The following is a 27,178-nucleotide window of genomic DNA, read 5'->3' as shown; positions in this document are numbered from 1 at the left end:
GTGGCTCACGCCTGTAATCCCAGCAAGCTGGGAGGCAGAGGCAGGTGGATCACCTGAGGTCAGGAGTTCAAGACCAGCCTGGCCAACACGGCAAAACCCCATCTGTACTAAAAATACAAAAATTAGCTGGGCGTGGTGGCGCGCCCATCTGTAATCCCAGCTACTCAGGAGGCTGAGGCAGGATAATCGCTTGAACCCGAGAGGTGGAGGTTGCAGTGAGCCAAGATCGTGCCACTGCACTCCAGCCTAGGCAACAGAGCAAGACTCTTGTCTCCAAAAAAACAACAGCAACAACAACAACAAAATGTCTTCTTTGAGGCCAGGTCTCGTGGCTCACACCTGTAATCCTAGCACTTTGGGAGGTCAAGGCAAGAGGATAGCTTGAGTCCAGGAGTTCGAGACCAGCCTGGGCAACATAGCGAGACATCATCTCTACAAAAAATTTTAATAGTTAGCTGACCATGGTGGCCTGCACCCATAGTCCTAGCAACTCAGGAGAATGAGATGGGAAAGATTACCTGAGTCTGGCATGTCAAGGCTGCAGTGTGCCGTGATTGCACCACTGCACCCCAGTCTGAGTGGGTGAGTGAGACTGTTTCAAAAAAATAAAAATAAAAAATCCCAGCCGGGCACAGTGGCTCACTCCTGTAATCCTGGCATTTTGGGGAGGCTGAGGTGGGCAGATTGCTTGAGCCTAGCAGTTTTGGACCAGCCTGGGCAATGTGGTGAAACCTTGTCTCATCTCTTACTCATTTATTTTTAAAAACTAGAAAGGTGTCTTGCTGTGTTGACCAGGCTGGAGTTCAGTGGCTATTAACAGGCATGATCAGGGTGCACTGTGGCCTCAAACACCTGGCCTTAAGTGATCCTCCCATTTCAGCCTCCCAAGTAGCTGGAACTATAGGCAAGTACCACCGCACCCAACAAGATGCATTTTATATTAGCACAATAGCTATAGGCCAGGTGCAGTGGCTCACGCCTGTAATTCCAGCACTTTGGGTGACTGAGGCAGGCAGATCACCTGAGGTGGGCAGATTGCCTGAGGTCAGGAGTTCAAGACCAACATGGCCAACATGGTGAAACCCTGTCTCTACTAAAAATACAAAAATTAGCCGGGCATGGTGATGGGCACCTGTAATCCCAGCTACTCAAGAGGATCACTTGAATCCGGGAGGCAGAGCCAAGATCGCCACTGCACTCCAGCCTGGGCGACAGAGCCAGACTCTGTCTCAAAACAAACAAACAAACAAACAAAAAAGCTATGAAAACATAAAAAATTCCTAAGTTCCCAATGAATTTCTAGAACTACAAGATGTTGCTATATGAATAGGTCCTTGAAATAATCAAAATAGGAAAACAGTTTCCAAATTATATGTTCTTTTGCTATTTGCTAATAGTAATAAGAAAAGGGCTCAAAAAAATCCATGTCCACCCCTTTAGATTATTAAACTTAACATTTCACATAGAGTATGCAGGATTAATTGGAAGAATTTAAAAAGCTTATGCAGACAGGCCTGCATAAAACATGTTATAATAACTGTATATCATAACTGCATTTTAAATGACAAGTTATCATTTGCTGAATTTTCTAAATGTCAGGTAGTTTGCCAAACACTTCATATGAAGCATCTTATTTTAATTCCACCAACAATCATATAAGGTGAGCTATACAATTATTATCCCTATTTAAAAGCTTTAAGAGGTTAGTAGCAACCATAATGTCTGAGAGCAAAGCCCATGTTCTTTACCAACTAACCACCACACAACAGTACAATACAGTATGTCTCCCTACATACGTAAATCTAACAAAAAAATTGTGTCCTATGGCCGGGCGCAGTGGCTCACGTCTGTAATCACAGCACTTTGGGAGGCTGAGGCGGATGGATCACGAGGTCAGGAGATCGAGACCATCCTGGCTAACACGGTGAAACCCCGTCTCTATTAAAAATACAAAAAATTAGCCAGGCGCGGTGGTGGGCACCTGTAGTCCCAGCTACTCGGGAGGCTGAGGCAGGAGAATGGCGTGAACCCAGGAGGCAGAGTTTGCAATGAGCCGAGATCACGCCACTGCACTCCAGCCTGGGCGACAGAGCAAGACCCCTTCTCAAAAAAAAAAAAAAAAAAAAAAAAAATTGTGTCCTCTTGCAGCAGTTCTCAATGTGTGGTCTGGGGTCACACTTAAGAAAGATTCATTGATTAAGCACTTTTACGTTTTTGGAGCCAGGGTCTTGCTGTTGTCCAGGCTGGAGTGCAGTGGCACAATCACAATTCGGTGTAGACTCAACCTCTTGAGGCTCAAGCAATCCTCCCACCTCGGCTCCTGAGTAGCCAGGGCTGCAGGTATGCGCCACCATGTCTACCTATTTTTTTTTTTTTTTTTTTTTGTAGAGATGGGGTTCTTACTATGTTGTCCAGGCTGGTCTCCAACTCCTGGACTCAAGCAATCTTTCCACCTTGGCCTACCATAGCACTGGGATTACAGGCATAAGCCAGCACACCCTGCCAATCAGAGCACTTTCTATGTTCCATGCCTTCTTCTAGGTGCTGAGGATGCAGTGGTGAACAAAACAAATAATCTGTTGTTAGCAGTTTACATTCTTCTTGGGGGTAAGGGGGGCCATGTGTGTCAATAAATAAGCAAATAAATGAATAAACAAGGCAGTATCTTATAATGAGAAAAGCTATAAAGAAAATAAAGGCCAGGCGTGGTGGTTCACGCCTGTAATCCCAGCACTTTGGGAGGCCGAGGCGGGCAGATCACAAGGTCAAGAGATACAGACCATCCTGGCCAACATGGTGAAACCCCATCTCTACTAAAAATACAAAAAAATTAGCTGGACGTGGTAGCGAGTGCCTGTAATCCCAGCTACTCTGGAGGCTGAGGCAGGAGAATTGCTTGAACCCAGGAGGCGGAGGTTGCAGTGAGCCAAGAGCACGCCACTGCACTCCAGCCTGGCAACAGAGAGACTCCGTCCCAAAAAAAAATAAAATAAAATAAAATAGGGGCTGGGTGTGGTGGCTCACGCCTCAATCCCAGCACTTTGGGAGGCTGAGGCAGGTGGATCACCTGAGGTCAGAAGTTCAAGACCAGCCTGGCTAATAGTGAAACCTCATCTCTACTAGAAAAATACAAAAATTAGCTGGGCATGGTGGTGTATGCCTATAATCCCAGCTACTTCAGAGGCTGAGACAGGAGAACTGCTTGAACCCATGAGACAGGAGAATCGCTTGAACCCAGGAGGAAAAAAACAAAAAAAAACAGGGTAATGTGATAAGAGAATGATGGGCGGGGGAAAGAGGTGGGCTCTTAGACAACCACCATAAGGTCAACCTCCAAGGAGATGACACCTGAGCTGAGATCTGAAAGACAAGGACATCAAAACAAATTTTTCAAATAGCTAAATTTATGTAGTTTGAAGGTTTATACTTTATTCTGAGAAAATGTCCTTCTAACACTTTTGGAATTAAAGTATAACCTCTTTAATAAAGTGATAGTTTATAAAATGGTAGGTAGTGATGCCATAAATGTAGTATATTTTTATGTCCATTTTTGGCAAAATAAAAAGCTAACAAACTTATGATCTCACAAATTAAAAATAAAAATTAACTGGTTGATAAAATAGAGCCTAGAGACCATCGGGCAATATGCAATGTTAAGATGAGAGACAATGGATATCTACATTGCAGAAAACTGACAAAGGTCATTCTGTATTTTGGTTTCAGGAACACTTTATGTTGGTAAAAATTACTGAGGACCTCAAAGAGTTTTGTTTATGTGGGTTATAGCTATGGCTATTTACTATATGAAATTAAACCTGGCTGGGTGCGTTGGCTCACGCCTGTAATCCCAGTACTTAGGGAGGCCAAGGCGGGCGGATCACAAAGTCAAGAGATCGAGGCCATCCTGGCCACACATGGTGAAATCCCATCTCTACTAAAAATACAAAAATTTGCCGGGCGCAGTGGCTCACACCTTAATCCTAGCGCTTAGGGAGGCCAAGGCGGGCAGATCACCTGAGGTTGGGAGTTCGAGATCAGCCTGACCAACAGGGAGAAACCCCGTCTCTACTAGAAATACAAAATTAGCCAGGCATGGTGGCACATGCCTGTAATCCCAGCTACTCAGGAGGCTGAGGCAGGTGAATCGCTTGAACCTGGGAGGCGGAGGTTGCAGTGAGCCGAGATGGCGCCATTGCACTCCAGCCTGGGTAACAAAAGCAAAACTCCATCTCAAAAAAACTACGTAAACAAAAATAAAATAAATAGAAATTAAATCTAAGAATTTAAAAACATCCATTAACTCATTAAAAACAATAAATCCATTACAATTAATAAATTATTTTTCTTTCTTTTTTTTTTTTTTTTGAGACAGAGTCTCGCTCTGTTGCCCAGGCTGGAGTGCAATGGCGTGATCTCGGCTCACTGCAACCTCCGCCTCCCAGGTTCAAGCAATTCTCCTGCCTCAGCCTCCTGAGTAGCTGGGATTACAGGCGCATGCCACCATGACGGTCTAATTTTTGTATTTTTTTTTTTAGTAGACATAGGGTTTCACCATGTTGGCCAGGCTGGTCTTGAACTCCCTCACCTTGTGATCCGCCTGCTCGGGCCTCCCAAAGTACTGGGATTACAGGCGTGAGCCAACTCAGCTGGGCCTTTTTTTTTTTTTTTTAAACAAAGTCTCGCTCTGTTGCCCAGGCTGATGTGCAGTGGCACCATCTCGGCTCACTGCAACTTCCACCTCCGGGTCCAAGTGGATTATCCTGCCTCAGCCTCCCAAGTAGTTGGGATTACAGGCGCATGCCACCATGCCTGGCTAAGTTTTGTATTTTTAGTAAAGATGGGGTTTCTTCATTTTGGCCAGGTTGGTCTTGAACTCCTGACCTCAAGTGATCCACCCACCTTGGCCTCTCAAGTTGCTGGGATTACAGGCAGTGAGCCACCCTGTCTAGCCAATAAATTATTTCTTAATTAAAAATAACTATATTTTGTAAAACAAAAATTTAGTGGGAGTAAACTGTTTTTCATTTTTGCAAATCTGTTTAATGGTCTGGCTTAAAAGGAGAGAAGTGTGTTCTCCTACTTGCTTCTATATGAGAATGGACGGGTACAAGGCTGTTTGGGAACTTTTATCCTGTACATACCACACTGTCCATGGAATACTATAAAATACCAATATACTCTGAAAGAAGCAGGAAGCCGTCTACCATAATGGTAAAGTGTAGGCCTTGGAGTCAAGACTGCTTAAGTTTGCAACCTGGCTCTATTGTTCATTAGTTGTATACCTTGAACAAGTTATTTTAACCTCACTGAGCCCTCAAGTACTTAATTTATTATCATTTATAGGGTTTATTATTTTACCTGTCACCAGTATAATTTACATATACACCACTAATAGATTTACTCAGTAATAATATATTAACTAATGAATTGTTCGGCCGGGCGCGGTGGCTCAAGCCTGTAATCCCAGCACTTTGGGAGGCTGAGGCGGGCGGATCACGAGGTCAGGAGATCGAGACCATCCAGGCTAACACGGTGAAACCCCGTCTCTACTAAAAATACAAAAAATTAGCCGGGCGTGTTGGTGGGCGCCTGTAGTCCCAGCTACTTGGGAGGCTGAGGCAGGAGAATGGCGTGAACCCGGGAGGTGGAGCTTGCAGTGAGCCGAGATCGCGCCACTGCACTCCACCCTGGGGGACAGAGCAAGACTCCGTCTCAAAAAAAAAAAAACAAAAACAAAAAAACTAATGAATTGTTATATTAAATGAAATCACATAAGAACTCAGTAAATGTTATTTTCTTACTAAACTATTAGTGTTATGTTTGTAAAATTAACTACATTAATGACTGGAAATTTAAGAATATTATTAAGTAACAACAACATACTTGTAAGCAACTTGGGCTTTGAATCCACCATATTTCTTTTCTTTCTCCCACTTACCTTCACCTTCTGTTTATATAACACAAAAAGAAAATTAAGCTTATGCTTAGCCACCCTGAAACCAGGCATGGTTTCCTTTTCCTACACTATAAATGTTCTGACAATTTCCCCAAAATAATCAATTTAATTCTCTGAGACTCAATTTATAAATTTTTAATAAATTTATAAATTCATCTGTTACACATTTATATTTTATAAATTTATATTTTTTATAAATTTACAAATTCATTTTTGCAGAGCTGACATCAAGATTATAGGTAATACACGTATGATAGCTAGTAAGGATCCTCAGTAAACAATAAGGATCTGGCAATCCAACCAAAGTGATACCTATTCTAAACTGTTAGAGCATATAGAACTCATATTATTATACTTCCCAGAACCAGTTATATTTGTTCATTTCCTATCTTACTTACTAAATGTTGTTTTTGTTTTTTTTTTCAGACGGAGTTTTGCTGTGTCACCCAGGCTAGAGTGCAGTGGTACGATCTCGGCTCACTGACAGCTCTGTCTCCCAGGTTCACACCATCCTCCTGCCTCAGCCTCCCAAGTAGCTGGGACTATAGGCGCCCGCCACCACGCCCAGCTAATTTTTTGTATTTTTAGTAGAGATGGGGTTTCACCGTTAGCCAGGATGGTCTCGATCTCCTGACCTCGTGATCCGTCCGCCTCGGCCTCCCAAAGTACTGGGATTACAGGCGTGAGCCACTGCGCCCGGACATTTACTAAATGTTAAGTTCCTTATAATTCCATCTCTTTCAGCACCCAGTACAGGGGGTTACATAGAGAAAGTACTCAATATTTCCTTTTTTTTTTTTTCCTTTTTTTTTCTGGAGATAAAGTCTCGCTCTGTCACCAGGCTGGAGTGTAGTGGCGCGATCTCGGCTCACTGCAACTGCCGCCTCCTGGGTTCAAGTGATTCTCCTGCCTCAGCTCCCATGTAACTGGAACTACAGGCACATACCACCACGCTCAGCTAATTTTTGTATTTTTAGTAGAGACAAGGTTTCACCATGTTGGCCAGGCTGGTCTCAAACTCCTGACCTCAGGTGATCTGCCCACCTTGGCCTCCCAAAGTGCTGGGATTACAGGCGTGAGCCACCGCGCCCGGCCAGCACTCAACATTTCTAAGTTCATTTTCTCATTCTGTAACTTTAGGCATAACATATTATAAGAGAATTTTAATCTTTCAAGTAATACTGCCTCCTAGACACAAAGATCATCATTTTAAAAGACTGTATCGGCCGGGTGCAGTGGCTCACACCTGTAATCGCAGCACTTTGGGAGGCCGAGCCAGGCGGATCACGAGGTCAGGAGATCGAGACCATCCTGGCTAACAAGGTGAAACCCCGTCTCTACTAAAAATACAAAAAAAATTAGCCGGGCGTGGTGGCAGGCGCCTGTAGTCCCAGCTACTCAGGAGGCTGAGGCGAGAGAATGGTGTGAACCCAGGAGGCAGAGCTTGCAGTGAGCCGAGATCGTGCCACTGCACTCCAGCCTGGGCAACAAACAGAGAAAGACTCCATCTCAAAAAAAAAAAAAAAAAAAAAAAAAAAAAAGACTGTATCATGCTACACTCTAAAACTATGATGATGGCAAAGGAACACAAAAACAGCTCAGGATCCATTCTAGGTTTTTTAAAACAAAAAATGTTAAGTTATAATCCCAAATATTTAAAGATCTTTTTTTCCTTTCACAGTGCAACTTTTACTAAACGGTAATAAAGAATCACTCTATCTCTCTGCTAATGGATTCCAGAGAACTAGAAAGTGCAAGTAAATGAAATTAATTATAAGAGAAGGAAGTGAAGGAAGAGAGATGAGGGAGAGATCAACACCTCATCAAACACTAGTAAAATTTAAGCCCAGCAAACCAAACATTTTCATTTCTTTCATCAAAGAGCCTCTATTTCAATATTTCTCTAAAAACAAGAGAATAAGAATGAAGCATTTTTAAAAACTATCTTTATCTTAGCCAGAAAAGCTTCAATATTTCTTTTTTTTTTTTTTTTTTTTTTTGAGACGGAGTCTCGCTCTTTCACCCAGGCTGGAGTGCAGTGGCGCGATCTCGGCTCACTGCAAGCTCCACCTCCCGGGTTCACGCCATTCTCCTGCCTCAGCCTCTCCGAGTAGCTGGGACTACAGGCGTCCGCCACCACGCCCGGCTAATTTTTTGTATTTTTAGTAGAGACGGGGTTTCACCTTGGTCTCGATCTCCTGACCTCGTGATCCGCCCGCCTCCGCCTCCCAAAGTGCTGGGATTACAAGCGTGAGCCACCGCGCCCAGCTAAAAGCTTCAATATTTCAAAGCGCAGATGGAATTGTTGCCTTTTCTCAAAAGGAATAACTAGGTTCTACTACTTTCTCCCTAAGATGTACATTCCTCCAGTGTTCTATAATTAATATCTGTGGGGGCAGTGGAATTTGAAATCACTACGAAACACTACTTTTTGTTTCCTTGACAAATAGATGAGAAAGTCAGTCAAGCTGGCTTGTAAATTGTTCTGTTCTTGGGTAATTGTTATTAGGGTCTCTGAGTTCCTTCAACAAATTAAACCTCATATATCCTTAATTCTCAGTTGAAATTTTAAAACAACTCATCAAAATCTCCCCTTTTGACTTTTAAAAGTACTGCTGTAAAACAATAAACACCTGGAAAAAGTGGGAGGAAAAAAGAGAACATAATGACAAAAGCCTAGGAGGAAGAAAGAATTTTGATGCAATTATTATTTATTAGTTTATGAAAGGCAGGAAGCCAAATCATTGAGTAAAATCAATCCACCCAAGGAAGTTGGTAACAACAAAAAAGAATAAAATCAGTGAGCCTCTACTCCCTAAAAAATTACGCACATACATACACTCATCCCTCCTCTACAGACAAAACTAACATTAAAGTAATTCTGGGGTGGCCTGTGTGAGCAAATTTTAATATTAGTGTTTTCCATTGCCATTGTAATTTTCCTTTCAAGATATCTCCATGCCACAGAACCATGTGAAGTTTGTCAGTAGTGTTTCACACTTTTAGTTATGGGAATGTTTATTTGCTACAAAATTTACCCTTTAGCTTACTATGGAATTTGGTATAGCAAAATTATGTTTTACATATTGCTTCAAACCCATCTAAGGCCATGGATGAAATCACCCTTCTGCCGTAAGAGAGAAAGCAGCTAAAAGGAAGAACGTACCAACTGCTTGTAAAGTCTCACAATACAGACAAAAAGGCTTAATATATACCATTACAATAATTATAGTTTATAATTAAGACAGTTCCGGCCGGGCGCGGTGGCTCACGCTTGTAATCCCAGCACTTTGGGAGGCCGAGGCGGGCGGATCACAAGGTCAGGAGATCGAGACCACGGTGAAACCCCGTCTCTATTAAAAATACAAAAAATTAGCTGGGCGTGGTGGCGGGCGCCTGTAATCCCAGCTACTCGGACAGGCTGAGGCAGGAGAATGGCGTGAACCCGGGAGGCGGAGCTTGCAGTGAGCCGAGATTGGGCCACTGCACTCCAACCTGGGCGACAGAGCGAGACTCCATCTCAAAAAATTAAAAAAAAAAAAAAAAAAAAAAAAGACAGTTCCATGTTTTGAAACATTGCCAGAAACCTGGAAAAATGCCACCTATAACTCTATGAACCTAGAGCAATGGAATGAAGAAAAAAAAAAAAAGGTGACTTACGCATCTAAAGGGGAGGGAGAGGATGGGTAATAATGCAATTATAACAGAGCTCCTGCTCAATGAATACAGAAATGCCACTAAGCGTAAACCAAGAGTAAAAATATGCAAGAGATTTATTACTTCTTTGGGGGGCTGAGACAAAGCTTACCTTGAACCTCAAAAAGAACCTAAGCCAATAACACACTAGACTAAGTAGAAAGAGTCATCTAAAAGACTAGAATGCCCCAACAGGCTTCTGGGAATAGAGGAATAAACAAACTTAAAAGTGCTTTTCCCATATTCTCATTCAACAATCAACAAAGACTTCTTTGACCAAATGTATGAGAGTTTTCCTCACACACACCAAGCAAGTAATTCTGCAATGAACACCAGCTAGGTGCCCTCCAATTCAATTCTGACACTGGAAGAGAGCATCAGATCCCACAGACTGAGTGCTCAGTCTCACAAGACTGCCTCCCACTTCCCATGCCAATCACAAATCTCAGGTTAACATTTGCTCTGCCCAACCACCATAAATCGGGGCTCACACAACCCCCTTCCTGGGTTCCATTAATTTGCCTGAGCAGCTCACAGAACTCAGGGAAACACGTTTACTGGTTGATCATAAAGGACATAACAAAGGACACCAATGAACACCAGATGAAGAGATGGAGGGGGCAAGGTAGGGCTAAGAGTGCAGAGCTTCCAGGTTCTCTCTGGGCATGCCAACCTCCAGGAACCTCCATATGTTCGGCTGTCTAGAAGCTTCCTGAAACCAGTCCTTTTGGATTTTTATGGAAGTTTCGTTATGAAGGCATAATTAATTAAACCACTGGCCACTGGTGTTCAATTTACCCCTTCAGCTCTTCTCCCTTCCCCAGAGGTTAGATGGTAGCACGGAAAGTCACAACCCCTAGTCCTGCCTTATTCTTTCCAGTGACCAGCCCCCAACCTTAGGCTACCCAGGGGATACCAACCATCAGTCAACTCATTAGCATACAAAATGACACATCACTTTGAAGACCCAAGGATTTTTGAAGTAGTATGCCAGGAAATGGGATAGAGACCAAATAGAGATTTCATAATACCATAGCCTCTCTGGACCTCTTCTCTATCTGTACTTGCTGCTCTATCTTACTAGACTTACTTCCCTATCTACACTCTCTCTCTAGTTGATCTCTTCCAGCTTCCTGGCTCTAAAAACAATCCATATACTAGACACCCTATGGTGATTGCTGAACAACTCTATGAATATACTAAAACAATTGAATTGTACACTTTAAATGAGTATCTTTTTTGTGAATTATATCTTTTAAAAGATTTCTTAAAATAGACATCCCAAACCTAACACATCTAAAACTAAATTTCTCATCTTCTTCCCAAAATCTGCTCCACTCACAGCCTTCTCCATATCAATAAATGTCAACTCTTATCTTTCTAGTTGCTCAAGCCAAAAAAAAAAAAAAAAGTCATTCTTGATTATTCTCCTCCTCTCACCCCACATTTAATCCATCTAGAAATCTAGATATTTATTTCAAAATAAATCTAGAATTAAATTACTTATCACTTCCACTGGCCATAACCTGGTCCAAGCCATCAATATTTTACACTGGATTACAATAGCCATTTAATTGGTATCCCCGTTCCAGCAGAAACCAGAATAACCTTTTAAAAACAAATGAGTGCCAGGCGTGGTGGCTCACGCCTGTAATCCCAGCACTTTGGGAGGCTGAGGCAGGCGGATCACCTGAGGTCAGGAGTTCAAGACCAGCATGACCAATATGATGAAACCCTGTCTCTATTAAAAATACAAAAATTAACTGGGCATGGTGGCATGTAATCCCAGCTACTCGGGAGGCTGAGACAGGAGAATCGCTTGAACCTGGGAGGCGGAGGTTGCAGTGAGCCGAGATGGCGCCATTGCACTCCAGCCTGGGCAACAAGAGCAAAACTCCGTCTCAAAAAAAAAAAAAAAAAAAAAAGAGTTCATCTCCTTCTGCTTAAATGGCTCACCATCTCACTCTGAATAAAAACCAAAGTCCTTACAATGCCTATAAAACCCTTGGTGAATCCCATTTCGCCCCTCCCCAACACCACCCACCACAATCTCTTTGAACTCATCCACTAATCTTCATTTTAACAACTCCTTTCCAGTCACAGAAGCTTTCTTGCTGCTCCCTAAACTCACCAGGCACACTCTAACCTCAGGACTTTTGTTTTTTCTGTTCACTTAGTCTTGAACATGCCCACCTCATACCCTCATGTCTATATTGCTTAATATTATACCTCCCTACTCAAATGTCTCCTTCTCAGTGAGGCCTTCCCTTACTATTTAATGTAAGACTGCAAACCCCTGTTTCCCCCTTCCCTGCTTTCTATTTCTCTAGAGCATTTATCGCCTTCTATTAAATATTTTACTTATCTGTTTGCTGTCTGTCTCCCCTTACTAGAGTATATGCTGTCTTTGTGTGTGTGTTTGTGTGTGTGTGTGTTTCTTTTTTCAGATGGAGTCTCACTCTGTTGCCCAGGCTGGCATGATCATGGCTCACTGCAACCTCTGCCTCCTAGGTTGAAGCAATTCTCCTCCCTCAGCCTCCTGAGTAGCTGGGACCACAGGTGTGCACCACCAAGCCCGGCTAAGTTTTAAGCTCTGTGAAGGCAAAAATTTTTGTTCATTTTGTTCTCCCGCTGTATCCCCTGTGCCTAAACAGTGTCTGGCACAGTAGGTGTTCGATAAATATTGAAAAAACTGAATGTAAACTAGGGATTTATAAACAAATTTCATCTTAGAACTCAAAGTTAGGGTCTGTATCTACCCACCTGTATTACTAATTTGTTTATGTATGATATGTGATTAAAAAGCTGTATGCCTATGGCAATACTGTTACACTCTACATGTCATCAGTCTAAATGAACCTCACATTTAGAAAGGTTTTTACCTAGATGATAGCTTCAATAATTATGTTCCATTTTTTTCCTTTTTTAATTAATCAAAAACATAAATAAATGCCCGTCTTAGTGATTTGAATCACTAAGAGATAGTTTTGCCACAGAGGGGAAAAAAACAAAAAAACACAAGAATTTAAAATCTTGATAGTCTAGTTAATCTATATAGTCTAAATCTTGAATAAATAAGCAAGCTATCAAAATTTTCTTGCACTGTAGAAAATATTTTATGAATAGGAAAGGCTGTGTAGGATGGTGGGTAAGAGTGTATACTGTAGATCAAGAATGCCTGGGTATGAATTCTGTCTCCATCTCCACCATCTATTAGCCCTGTAACCATGGGCAAGTTACTTAACCTCTTGGCATGGCCGGGCGCGGTGGCTCATGCCTGTAATCCCAGCACTTTGGGAGGCCAAGACGGGCGGATCACGAGGTCAGGAGATCAAGACCATCCTTGCTAACACGGTGAAACCCCGTCTCTACTAAAAATGCAAAAAATTAGCCAGCCTGTTGGTGGGCGCCTGTAATCTCGGCTACTCGGAAGTCTTAGGCAGGAGAATGGCGTGAACATGGGAGGCGGAGCTTGCAGTGAGCTGCGATCGCGCCACTGCACTCTAGCCTGGGCGACAGAGCGAGACTCCGTCTCAAAAAAAAAAAAACAAAAACAAAAACAAAAAAACCTCTTTGTGCCTCTGTTTTCTAATCTGTAAAATGGAGATCATAATAATACCTAATTAAAAGAGTTGTGAGAACTGAATGAATTAATATGCGTAAAACGCTTAGAACAGTGCCTGGCATATAGTAAGCACTTAACAAAAGTTAGCTATAAAATTAATACCAGCTATAAAATTATTACGAGATCTAAGGATCTCGATATCCAAACTGAGAAACCATTGGCATACATTAACCATACTTTGTAAATTCTCTGCAAAAACAAATCCTGTATGAAGAGATTTTTTTCTAGTCCATGTTGCATTGAAATTTACTTCAAAGTACTAAGGGAGAGGAGGTAAAGTGAAGGAGATAGGTGAAAAAAGACTGTTACGTGATAACTACTGAAGTGGGGAGATCAGTAGAAAGGTGGTGTGTCATTACGCTTCTATTTTTATACATACTTAAAGTTTCTATGAAAAATAGCTAAGAAGAGTGCGGTAGCTCATGCCTGTAATCCCAGCACTTTGGGAAGCCAAAGAGGGTGGGCTGCTTGAGCTTAGGAGGTTGATACCAGACTGGCAAACATGGCAAAACCCCATCTCTACAAAAAAATTGGCTGGGTGTGGTGTGTGTACCTGTAATCCCAACTACTTGGCAGGCTGAGGCAGGAGAATCACTTGAACCCAGGGGGCAGAGGTTGCAGTGAGTCAAGATCGTGCCACTGCACTCCAGCCTGGGCAACAGAACAAGAATATGTCTCAAAAAAAAAAAAAAAAAGACAAAATGGATGTCATTAACACAATATTTTCCATTTTGTCCTACTAGTTCTTCAAAGCATATGCTAATTTACTACAGAGAGGCTAGTCCAATTCATCTCTCACGAACTGGGAATGTAATTTCCAGCACTGTGCCAAGGTGCCCAAAACAAAATTCTGAGGTAATTATTTTGAATACTCTGGATCTTAAAACTGTCTTTATCTGCATAACTATCATCATCATAAATAATAAATAACTTGAATGTTTTCTATGTGCTAGATGATTAAATACATGCATTATCTTCTTAAATCTAGCCAAAAACCCTGAGAGATCACAGGATTCCTCTACAAGTAGACAGAATTATCTCTACTTGTAGATTGTAGAATTTTCATCTACAGGTACAGAACTACTTATAGATGAAAAACTGAGGTTCACAGTTTAAGTATTTTGCAAAGTGTCATCCAGTATTAAGTGACCGGAGTTAACATGTTAACACAGGCCTAACTCTTTTATACTTTTCCATATTGATTCCCATTTTACATTAAAAATGGGAAAGAAGGTCTGGGCCTGGTGGTTCATGCCTGTAATCCTACCACTTTGGGAGGCCAAGGCAGGCAGATAGCTTGAACCCAAGAGTTCAGCCTGGGAAACATGGCAATACCTCGTCTCTACAAAAAACATAAAAGTTTGGCCGGGTGTGGTGGCTCACGCCTGTAATCCCAGCACTTTGGGAGGCTGAGGTGGGTGAATCACTTGAAGTCAGGAGTTTGAGACCAGCCTGGCCAACATGGAGAAACCCCATCTCTACTAAAAAATACAAAAATTAGTTGGGCGTGGTGGCATGTGCCTGTAATCCCAGCTACTCAGGAAGCTGAGGCATGAAAATCACTTGAGCCTGGGAGATGGAGGTTGCAGTGAGCCGAGATCCCGCCACTGTACTCCAGCCTGGGCGACAGAGTGAGACTCTGCATCAAAAAGAAAAAAAAAACATAAAAATTAGCCAGGTGTGGTGGCATGCACCTGTAGTTCCAGCTACTCAGGAAGCTAAGGTGGCAGGATTGCTTGAGCCCAGGAGGTGGAGGTTGCAGTGAGTGGAGATCATGCCCTGCACTCCAGCCTGGGCAACAGAGCCAGACTCTGTCCCTTCCTCACCTCCCCACAGAAAAGAGAGAAAGAAGAACGAAGTATAGAAATGATAATCTGGGCAAACTGCGCATCAAGTCCACATACCTCCAACTACTGTACCTGTAATTTCTTTCACTAAATTATAAATGCTTCCTTCTGCTAAACAGAAATTAAAGCAATTCTGTTCCTTAAGTTCTTGATTAGCTATTTCACAACATTATGTTGGCAAATATTTACTGATTGCTAACTGTATGCCAGCACTATTCTAGTTGTTTGGGGACAGTGCAGCAAACAAGACAACCTTGTCACCTGGTGGAGGGAAGCCAGACAACAAACGTGTAACAAACAAGGTAATATCATATACTGAAAATAAGATGATATGACAGCAATTGAAGGCACTACTTGAAATAAAGCGAGGCCGGGTGCAGTGGCTCACGCCTGTAATTCCAGCACTTCGGGAGGCTGAGGTGGGTAGATCAACCAGCCTGGCCAACATGGTGAAACCCTGTCTCTACTAAAAATACAAAAATTAGCCAGCTACCGGGTGCGGCAGCTCACACCTGTAATCCCAGCACTTTGGGAGGCTGAGAGGCAGGTGGATCACCTGAGGTCCAGAGTTCAAGACCAACCTGGCCAACATGGTGAAACCCTGCGTCTACTAAAAATACAAACATTAGCCAGGCATGGTGGCGCATGCCTGTAATTCCAGCTACTTGGGAAGCTGAGGCAGGAGAATCACTTGAACCCGGGAGGCGGAGGTTGCAGTGAGCTGAGATCGTGCCACTATACTCCAGCCTGGGTGACAAAAGTGAAACTCTGTCTCAAAAAAAAAAAAAAAAATTACCTGGGCTTAGTGGTACACACCTGTAACCCCAGCTACTCAGGAGGCTGAGGCAAGAGAATCACTTCAACCTGGGAGGAAGAGGTTGCAGTGAGCTGAGATCATGCCACTACACTCCAGACTGCACGACAAAGCAAAGCTCCATCTCAAAAAATTAAATTAAATTAAATTAAATTAAATTAAATTAAAAACAGATACATGTAATTTAAAAAATCTATTAAGACTCCGTATCAAAAAAAAAAACAAGAAATAAGGTGATCAAAGAAGGTCTTTCTGAGGAGATAATATTTGAGTTTGATCTAAACAATGAGAAGGAGGCAGGATGTGAAGAAGCCCGAGGTAGGCAGAGCAGATGGTATAGGACTTACAGATCAATGTAAAAGAAATTCAGATCTTCAAGTTGTTGCAATGGGATATCACTGCAGGGTTTTAAAGCAGAGGAATGACATTTGTTTATGCTACAGAAAGATCACTTTAGAAAATGATGGTCTGAGGTCAGGAGTTCGAGACCACCCTGGCCAACATGGTGAAACCCTGTCTCTACTAAAAATACAAAAATTGCCGGGCGCGGTGGCTCACGCTTGTAATCCCAGCACTTTGGGAGGCCGAGGCGGGCGGATCACGAGGTCAGGAGATCGAGACCACGGTGAAACCCCGTCTCTACTAAAAATACAAAAAATTAGCCGGGCGTGGTGGCGGGCGCCTGTAGTCCCAGCTACTCGGAGAGGCTGAGGCAGGAGAATGGCGTCAACCCGGGAGGCGGAGCTTGCAGTGAGCCGAGATTGCGCCACTGCACTCCAGCGTGGGTAACAGAGCAAGACTCCATCTCAAAAAAAAAAATAAATAAAATAAATAAATAAAAATACAAAAATTAGCTGGATATGGTGGTGTGTGCCTGTAATCCCAGCTACTTGGGAGGCTGAGGCAGGAGAATTGCTTGTACCCTGGAGATGGAGGTTGCAGTGAGCTGAGATCGTGCCACTGCACTCCAGCCTGGGCGACAGAGTGAGACTCCGTCTCAAAAAAAAAAAAGAAAAGGATAAAATAAAAATATCTCTGGAACATATCCTCAGGTAGCCTATTTCTCTAAATTATTTCCTTTTATATGAACAAAAGTCTCATTACACACTATGAAATAAAGGATAAAATAAAAATATCTCTGGAATCTAACAGTTACTTAAATTTATACTGAGGTCTAAATATAAATATAAATTACTAAATAATGGATGTCAGAAGAAAAAAGATAAGCAAAGTGGCATCAGGAAAATGGACAGAAAGGCTGGGAATGCCAAAGATACCTACTTCACAATTTTTCCTAAAGCTGACTTAGAAACCAAACTCAAAGTAAACTAAGTATAACTGTAAAGAAATAAGAACTTAAATGAAAACAAGGCCCATGCATAAACTGTTTTCATTGCGCCCCACACCATTCTGCTGAATATTTCTCTCAAAACGCTTTATTTACAATGAGACCAGTGAAGTTCACTAAATGTAAATACAAAACGACTAAAATTACCCTTAATCATTTTAGAAAGTTAAATTCCATTCCACTAGAAAAACAACATCAATGTATGATGTTGTTTTAGCCAAAAGCACTTAACTATATAAACTATACACAATGCACTTCAACTGACACACTGCCCTCCTGGAGCATTCATTTTTTCACTCCTAAGATATCAATAAAGAAAATAAGCTCAGGCACAATAGCAACAACAGCTGAGGTAAAAAATTCTGGCTTCATTATATCTCATTATTGCTGACTAGAAAAAAAACTGTAATTGTCACTTGTGATCCCACACAGCAGAGATGGGACAGGGACCAACTTATTCTTGCAAATGATGTGACCATACAGTTAAAGCCCCAGAGCCCAAGGTGAGGAAATGTAAAATGCTTGCATAGTTTAGTAAAAATGTTTTAAAATAGGGTGGAGAATAGGTTCTCTCACTCACATTAGAACTGCTTGCAATATATCACTGGTGTACCAAGTACATTAAACATTATTTTACAAAGTTAATGATGAAGTCAAACCCTAACCCCACCATTTTACTGAATAACCTTAAGCAACTTAATTTCCGAGTCTTAGTTTCCTCGTTTGTAAATCAGTGATTAAAAAATCTACTTCTTAGACGATTTTAAGGTACAATGAGATGACTGGGCACATAGCAGATACTTAACATGTGAGTCTTCGATGACGACTGTTAGCATATTTGATGTTTTTGCACGTTATAATTTTACCTCTGGGCAAGAAAATAACTATTTGATCGGTTATTGGTAAACACAGGTAATTCTGTCTTGTATCTACTAATTTCTCTGCATTATTATTCAAAGAACCACAAAACATCCCTCCCAAAACTTTAAACACAAATAGTTTGAAGCATGGGGCCTATAATTTTGCAAGCTTTATCTCTCTGTTCTCGAAAAGGTAAACAAATCAAAACACTACAGGAGCAATGGCAGAAGTGGAATAAGGCAGAATAACTGGATGATGGGTCTCACTGGTGAAATGCCGCAGGCAGGAAGCAAAGAAAAATTCTAATAGATATATATGGAGTAAGAGTTAACCCTCTCTTCTCAGCAGGAAACAGTAACTTCTCCACACTTCCTCCTATAAGATTTGAAACCTTCTGCAAACAATCCATGCTTTAACAGAGCTCATTTCTGCAGTAAAGCAGCAAAATGGAAAAATCTCCAGGATAAAGACAAAAAAAAAAAAAAATAACTGGAGAAAATGGTACTACATATTCAAAAAGCACATTTCCTGTTGTGATTACCCATGAGATCAACTCAATTGTGTAAAAAGGTATTTCAGGTAATTAAAAAGTAAAGGGGCCGGGCATGGGGGGCTCACGCCTGTAATCTCTGCACTTTGGGAGGCCGAGGCAGGTGGATCACCTGAGGTCGGGGGTTCGAGACCAGCCTGGCCAACATGATGAAACCCCGTCTCTACTAAAAATACAAATAATTAGCCGGACATGGTGGCGGGCGCCTGTAATCCCGGCTACTCGCAAGGCTGAGACAGAAGAATCGCTTGAACCCGGGAGGCGGAGGTTGCAGTGAGAGGAGATCGCGCCACTGCACTCCAGCCTGGGCGACAAGAGCAAAACTCCGCCTCAAAAAAAAAAAGTAACTGGACACGCTTTATATTTTAAGGTATTAACGATGATACTGACTACTGTATCGCAGTTGTTTCTGGTCAGGATCCAAGAAACCTGTATTTTATTGCTGCAAACACAGGTACAGGGAAAACCCGGTGGTGCCTCAGATCTATGTAGAGCTCATGCTGCTTCTTAACATTCATCCAGGTAAGACTCTCCTTACTACACATCACAAGTTTTAGATACATTCATCCAGACAAGGCACTCCTTATTAAACATCACTGGATTTACTACTGCTTAAAACCACAGCTTGCCTACCATCAGGAAAGTCAGAAATCATTAACACGTCAAGGCCTGTAAGAAATAAACAGACGCTACAATTTCCGCGAAGGTTCGGAAAAATCAATACACCTTACAAGGCTCTGAAATATTAAAAACAATATACGTAAATCTCTATGGATCTGGGCCCAACGGCCCAAGGTCACAACAATTCAAAGGCTAAAAAACCCAATAAATGAGTCTCCTGCAATTCAGGACAATCCTGGCTAGGAATGGAGTCTGGGTTTGGGACCACTGGCGTCAAATCTTTAACTGTTCTGAACAACCCCAACCAAATGCTGTGGCTCCGTGGGAAAACCCCAAGCGTTTCAGGCCACACTTCCTTCCATTTCCCCAGTCTTCCCTTCCCTAGTCACCCCCAACACTCACATCTCCGGAGCCACTTCATCCAATGGTAGACGATAGTACTGTGGTGTTTTTTGTTCTCTATACACCAAGACGACAAGCCTTGAATGGACTCCATGGTGTTGGTCACCGACTGGAATTTTCGATCCAACGAGGACTCCAGAGCCCCTGCCGAAGAGGCCGACGAGGAGGAGGCCTTACTGCTGCCTCCGCCGCCGCCGGCCGCCATCTTCCCGAGGTTTGCACAAGCGCTGCTGCTCCTCTGGCGGCGGCGGCGGCGGCGGCGGCGGCGGCGGGAGCGGGCAAAACAATCACTGCGAGTGCGTGAAAGCCGTAGGTGGGGAGGGAGGCTGGGGGGGTGGGGATGGTGCACGCGCTGGGCTCTTCTGGAGGTACGGACGGGAACACCAGCTGCTGGGCACGCTGGCAGCTCCTACACGCTGCAAGGAGGGGCTGCGGGTCTCGGAGGTTTTATCAATATTGTTCAAGGGGTCGTGTTTAAACCAGTCAGTAATCACGGAAAAATTACGCAGAAAACAGGACCTGCAAAGCCTTTCAAAACGCCTGACGCCGAAACTAATCGTTTTATACTTTTCGGCTCTCAATGCTAAGGCCCTTCCCCGCCCCTGTTCCCACACTCCTGTGAGCCAGGTCGGGCGTTAATATCTTAAATGTAATACTACCCGACTGCCCCTTCAGTTCCAGAAATCTTTCTTTCCTTTAGTCTCGCTAGCACAGAAAAGGTCCAAGACTACCTAGTCAGAATTTTTTTTTGCAACGCAATAGCAGCAAAGGGGCAGCAACAGTATCGCGCACGCGCCACTTGGCCCCACCCCTGCTTCCTTCTCAACCTTGAAAGCAGAGGGAGGCGTGATGGCGGGGCAACCTAACCAATCAGGAGTGGAGAACCACAAGCGCGCGCAGGAGCTCTGAAGCCCCCAGGGCCCAGGAGGCGCTACGATTATTTTTGCGCCTGCGCAGAAGATCAGCGTGTAGCGTGATGGAAGGAAAAACTATGAGGGATGGGTGAAGGAGCTGGTCTAAGGTTAGCCGGGCGGGGGGGTTCCACCGCCCCGCCCTTTGCTGCTTTTGGTCGCTCTCTTGGGTGTGTTCAGCTCACACAACAGAGACAGAAAATTCCCACCACTGAGACCACTGTTAGTCTTTGGCGGCTGCAGCCATCGCCCCCAACTCCTCGGGGCAGCAACGCGCGACAAAATGGCTGGCAGCCATCTTGCAGCACCACAAAAGATGCGCATGCGCCACATCCAGTGAGCCATTCACTACGCAGACTCCGAGACCAAACCGTATTTCTTGCTTCCCATGGAAGATAACATTCACAGCCGCTTGACCATTCAGGTTACAGGAAAAGGAAATAAATGAGGAAGTGAAAGGAAATTTTCCTCATAAAATTTTAAGAGGCGAAAAAAGAATGGCAAGATGTGACCTCATTTTCGCCAGCTATGATACAATCTTAAAATTGCATAACACGTTATAGTTTGCAAGAGTCTTACATAACTCTTCTATGAACCTTATAGGAACCATTTTATCGCATGTATCTATGTAAATCCTCTGAGCTAATTTAAAGGCTTCTGTGTTCCCACTAAACATATACAATTTTATTTTAATTCTTTTAACGTCTCCTCACTGCGGCCATGCCTCTTGAGGCAGGGAACCTGTTTTGTCAAGTTCATTAATTCAACGAGTTGTTGAACCTCTTGTGCCAAGTACTGTTTTAGATGATGGGGAGCAAAACAGACAAAAATCCCTTCCCTCCGGGATTTAGTGGCAGGACACCACAAACAAGTACATTTCAGACAGTATTAAATCCTGTAAAAAGGTGAAGCAGGGTAAGGGAGAAAGGGGTGTGTGTGTGTGCGCGCGCGTGTGTACGTGTGCACGGCACGCACGCGCCAGTATAAGAATGCTGGTATGGTGAACCAGGAAGTCTTCTAGAAGGAAATAACTCGATCTGAACATTGAGAAAAAAGCAACCAAGTAGATATGCGAGACAGGGAGCGGAACATGCTGGCATTAGCAACAGCAAGTACAAAGGCTCTAAAACACAGTCTCGCTCTGTCCCTGCCAAGTCTAGAGTGCAGTGGCACTATCATAGCGCACAGCAGCCTCAATCCCCCAGACTCAAGTGATTCTCCTGCCTCAGCAGCTCAAGTAGCTGGGACTACAGGCCTGCATCACCACACCTAGCTAAAAAACAAAACAAAACAACAAAAACATTTTTTTGAGAGGGGGAGTCTCCCTATGTTGCCCAGGCTGGTCTCAAACTCCTGGCCTCAAGCAGTCCTCCTGCTTTCAGCCTCCCAAAGTGCTGGGATTATAAGCTTGAGCCACCATGCCTGGTCCTGACCCCACTTTTTTTTCTTTTTTCTGTAACTCTAGCCAAAGACCCACTTTTTTATAGACTATTTTTAGAGCAGTTTTAGATTCACAGCAATTGCGTGGAAAGCACAAGGAATCCCATATACCTCTTGCCCCCACACATGAATACCCTCCCCCATTATCAATGTCACGCACCAGAACGATACATCTGTTACAAATGACAAACCTACACTGACACATTATCACCCAAAGCCCATAGTTTACATTAGGGTTCGCTCTTGGTGTTATACCTTGAGTTTGGACAAATGTATAATGGCATATATCCACCATTACAGTATCATACAGAGCAGTATCACTGCTCTAAAAACCTCTGTATTCCACCTATTCATCCTTCCCGCCCCCTTATTCCCCTGGCGACTACTAATCTCTTTACTGTCTTCATAGTTTTGCCTTTTCCCGAATGTCATATACGTGAAATCATTCAGTATGTAGCCTTTTCAGACTGGCTTTTTTTTTTTTTTTTGAGAAGGAGTCTCGCTCTTTCACCCAGGCTGGAGTGCAGTGGCGCGACCTCGGCTCACTGCAGGCTCCGCCCCCCGGGGTTCACACCATTCTCCTGCCTCAGCCTCCCAAGTAGCTGGGACCACAGGCGCCCGCCACCTCGCCCAGCTAATTTTTTGTATTTTTAGTAGAGACGGGGTTTCACTGTGTTAGCCAGGATGGTCTCGATCTCCTGACCTCGTGATCCGCCCGCCTCGGCCTCCCAAAGTGCTGGGATTACAGGCGTGAGCCACCGTGCCCAGCCAGACTGGCTTTTTTCACTTAATAATATGCATTTCAGGTGGGGCACGGTGGCTCATGCCTGTAATCCCAGTACTTTGGGAGGCCGAGGCAGGCAGATCACGAGGTCAGGAGTTCGAGACCAGCTTGGCCAACATAGTGAAACCCCCGTCTCTATTAAAAATACAAAAATTAGCCGTGCATGGTGGCGCATGTCTGTAGTCCCAGCTACTCCGGAGGGTGAGGAAGGAGAATCACTTGAACCTGGGAGGCGGAGGTTGCAGTGAGCTGTGATCAGGCCACTGCACTCCAGCCTGGGCAACAGAGCGAGATTCCACCTCAAAAAAAAAAAAAATGCATTTCAGTTCCTTCGATGTCTTTTCATGGCTTGATGGCTCATTTCATTTTAGTGCTGAATAATATTTCACTGTCCAGATGTGCCAGTTTTATTTATCCATTCCCCTTTAGGACATCTTGGTTGCTTCCACATTTTTGCAATTATGAATAAAGCTGTTATAAACATCTCTGTACAGCTTTTGGGGTGAATATATTTTCAACTCCTTGGGTAAATACGAAGGAGCACAATTGTTAGATCATATGGTAAGAATATGTTTACTTTTGTAAGAAATCATCAACCTAAGGCCGGGCGCGGTGGCTCATGCCTGTAATCCCAGCACTTTGGGAGGCCGAGGCCGGTGGATCACCCGAGGTCAAGAGTTAGAAACCCGCCAGCCTGGGCCGGGCGCGGTGGCTCACGCTTGTAATCCCAGCACTTTGGGAGGCCGAGGCGGGCAAATCACAAGGTCAGGAGATCGAGACCACGGTGAAACCCCGTCTCTACTAAAAATACAAAAAATTAGCCGGGCGTGGTGGCGGGTGCCTGTAGTCCAAGCTACTCGGGGAGGCTGAGGCAGGAGAATGGCGTGAACCCGGGAGGCGGAGCTTACAGTGAGCCGAGATTGCGCCACTGCACTACTTACGCCTGGGCGGCAGAGCGAGACTCCGTCTCAAAAAAAAAAAAAAAGAAACCCACCAGCCTGACCAATATGGTGAAACCCCATCTCTACTAAAAATACAGGGCCAGCCGCGGTGGCTCACACCTATAATCCCAGCACTTTGGGAGGCCAAGCGGGGTGGATCACAAGGTCAGGAATTCAACACCAGCCTGACCAATATGGTGAAACCCTCTCTCTACTAAGATTACAAAAAATTAGCCGGACACAGTGGCACATTCCTGTAATCCCAGCTACTCAGGAGGCTGAGGCAGGAGAATTGCTTGAACCTGGGCAGCAGAGGTTGCAGTGAGCCGAGGTCGCGCCACTGCACTCCACCCTGGGTGACAGAGTGAGACTTTGTCTCAAAATAAATACATACGTACATAAAATAAAATAAAACGAAATTAGCTGGACATGGTGGCAGGCGCCTGTAATCCCAGCTACTTGGGAGGCTGAGGCAGGAGAATCGCTTGAACCTGGGAGGCAGATGTTGCAGTGAGCCAAGATCACGCCATTGCACTACCGCCTGGGCAACAAGACTGAAACTCCTTCTCAAAAAAAAAAAAAAAGAAAAGAAAAGAAATCGGCCGGGCGCGGTGGCTCATGCCTGTAATCCAGCACTTCGGGAAGCCGAGATGGGCAGATCACCTAAGGTCATGAGTTTGAGGCCAACCTAACCAACATGGAGAAACCCCGTCTCTACTAAAAATACTAAATTAGCTGGGCATGTTAGCACATGCCTGTAACCCCAGCTACTTAAAAAAAAAGAAACATCAACCTGTCTACCAAACTGGATTTACCATTTTGCATTTCCATCAGTTCTACATCCTCACCAGCATTTAATGCTGTTAATCTTTTGGATTTTGGCCACTCTAATAGGTGTGTAGCAGTATCTAATTGTTGTTTTAACTTGCATTTCCCTAATGACATATGATGTGGAGCATTTTCTTATTTTTTTGAGACGGAGTTTTGCTCTTGTTGCCCAGGCTGGAGTGCAATGGAACGATCTTGGCTGACCGCAACCTCTGCCTCCTGGGTTCAAGCGATTCTCCTGCCTCAACCTCCTGAGTAGCTAGGATTACAGGCATGTGCCACCACGCCCAGCTAATTTTGTATTTTTAGCAGAGATGGGGTTTCTCCATGTTGGTCAGGCTGGTCTTGAACTTCCGACCTCGGGTGATCCACCCGCGTCGGCCTCCCAAAGTGTGGGGATTAAAGGCATGAGCCACTGTGCCTGGACTTTTTTAATTTTTGAGAAGGAGTTTTGCTCTTGTTGCCCAGGCTGGAGTGCAATGGCACGATCTTGGCTCACTGCAACCTCCACCTCCCAGGTTCAAGCAATTCTCCTGCCTCAGCCTCCCAAGTAGCTGGGATTACAGGCATGCACCACCATGCCTGGCTAATTTTGTATTTTTAGTAGAGACAGGGTTTCTCCATGTTGGTCAGGCTGGTCTTGAACGCCCTACCTCAGGTAATGTGCTGGCCTTGGCTTCCCAAAGTGCTGGGATTACAGGTGTGAGCCACTGCACCCGGCCTGATGTGGAGCATCTTTTCATGTGTTTATTTGCCATCTCTGTATCTTTTTTTGATGATGTGTCCGTTAAGGTCTTCGGCCCACATTTTTTTTTTTTTTTTTGAAACCGAGTCTCACAGTCACCCACGCTGGAGTGCAGTGGCGCCATCTCGGCTCATTGCAAGCTCTGCCTCCTGGGTTCGCGCCATTCCCCTGCCTCAGCCTCCTGCGTAGCTGGGACTACAGGCGCCCGCCACCACGCCTGGTTAATTTTTTGTATTTTTAGTAGAGATGGGGTTTCACCATTAGCCAGGATGGTCTCGATCTCCTAACCTCGTGATCCGCCTGCCTCAGCCTCCCAACGTGCTGGGATTACAGGCATCAGCCACGGCGACAGGCCCTTTTTTTTTTTTTTTTTTTTTATTAAAAGGAGTCTGTCTGTTGACCAGGCTGGAGTGCAGTGGCAGGATCTCAGGTCACTGCAACCTCAACCTCCTGGGTTCAAACAGTTCTCCTGCCTCAGCATCTCCGGTAGCTGGGATTACAGACATATGCCACCATGCCCGGCTAATTTTTGTATTTTTAGTAGGGACAGGGTTTCGCCATGTTGGCCAGGCTGGTCTGGAACTCCTGACCTCATGTGATCCGCCCACCTTGACCTCCCAAAGTGCTGGGATTACAGGTGTGAGCCACCGCGCCAGCCCCACTTTTTAATTGAGTTGTTCATTTTCTTAGTGTTGAGTTTTAGGAGTTCTTTGTATATTTTGGATAAGTCCTTTATCAGATACATCTTTTGCAAATATTTTCTTCCAGTATGAGGCCTTTTTTTTTTTTTTTTTTGGTGATGGAGTCTCGCCCTGTCGCCCAGGCTGAAGTGCAGTAGTGTGATCTCAGCTCACTGCAACCTCTGCCTCCTGAGTTCGAGCAATTCTCATGCCTCAGTCTCCTGAGTAGCTGGGATTACAAGCGCCCACTATGATGCCCAGCTAATTTTTTGTATTTTTGGAAGAGACAGGGTTTCACCATATGGGCCAGGCTGGTCTCGAACTCCTGACTTCAAGTGATCCGCCTGCCTCAGCCTCCCGAAGTGTGGGAATACAGGCGTAAGCCACCACACCCAGCCCTTCTTTTCATTTTCTTGACAGTGTCTTTTGCACAGCAGAATTTTTCATTTTAATTAAGTCCAGTTTATAATTTTTTCTTTCATAGATCATGCCTTTGGTGTTGTTTCTAAAAAATCAAGGCTGGCTGGGCACGGTGGCTCACGCCTGTAATCCCAGCACTTTGGGAGGCCAAGGCAGGCGGATCAGGAGGTCAGGAGTTCGAGACCAGCCTGGACAACTAAGTGAAACCCCATTCCTACTAAAAATACAGTAATTAGCTGGGTGTAGTCCCAGCTACTCGAGAGGCTGAGGCCAGAGAATCGCTTGAACCTGGGAGGCGGAGGTTGCAGTGAGCAGAGGCCACACCATTGCACTCCAGCCTGGGTGACAGAGTGAGACTCCATCTCAAAAAAAAAAAAAAAAAAAAGTCAAGGCCAACCCCAAGGTCAGCTACATTTTCTGTTATCTACTAGGTGCTTTACAGCTTTGCATTTTACATTTAGGTCTGTTACCTATTTCAAGTTAATTTGTGTCTAGATTTACTTTTTTCCATGTGAAGTCCAGTTGTTCCAACACCAATTTTTAAAAAAGATTATCTCTCCTCTATTATATTGCTTTTGCTCCTTTGTCAAAGAGCAGTTGCTATATTTATGTGAGTCTATCTCTGGGATCTCTATTCTGTTCCACTGATCTATTCTTTCACCAATACTATACTACCAGCTGGGCATGGTGGCTCACGCCTGTAATCCCA

The 27,178-nt window shown here is 44.0% G+C and overlaps 1 protein-coding gene across 14 annotated transcripts in view; it reads right to left on the bottom strand.

Annotated features, from left to right (window-relative positions):
• RPRD2 (regulation of nuclear pre-mRNA domain containing 2) overlaps positions 1-22,187 on the bottom strand; it is a 118,066-nt gene extending 95,879 nt beyond the window's left edge. For all 14 annotated transcript variants that reach the window (XM_063626001.1, XM_063626006.1, XM_063626002.1 and 11 more), the window contains exon 1: positions 19,721-22,187. In XM_063626001.1, the coding sequence (XP_063482071.1) occupies positions 19,721-19,925 (205 nt within the window). In that variant the 5' untranslated portion in view covers positions 19,926-22,187. The remainder of the gene's footprint in view (positions 1-19,720) is intronic.
• Positions 22,188-27,178: the final 4,991 nt, after the last annotated feature.

Source organism: Symphalangus syndactylus, chromosome 12 (genome assembly GCF_028878055.3).
Source record: "Symphalangus syndactylus isolate Jambi chromosome 12, NHGRI_mSymSyn1-v2.1_pri, whole genome shotgun sequence".
Lineage (NCBI taxonomy): Eukaryota > Metazoa > Chordata > Mammalia > Primates > Hylobatidae > Symphalangus > Symphalangus syndactylus.
This window is presented reverse-complemented; position numbering and strand designations above follow the sequence as displayed.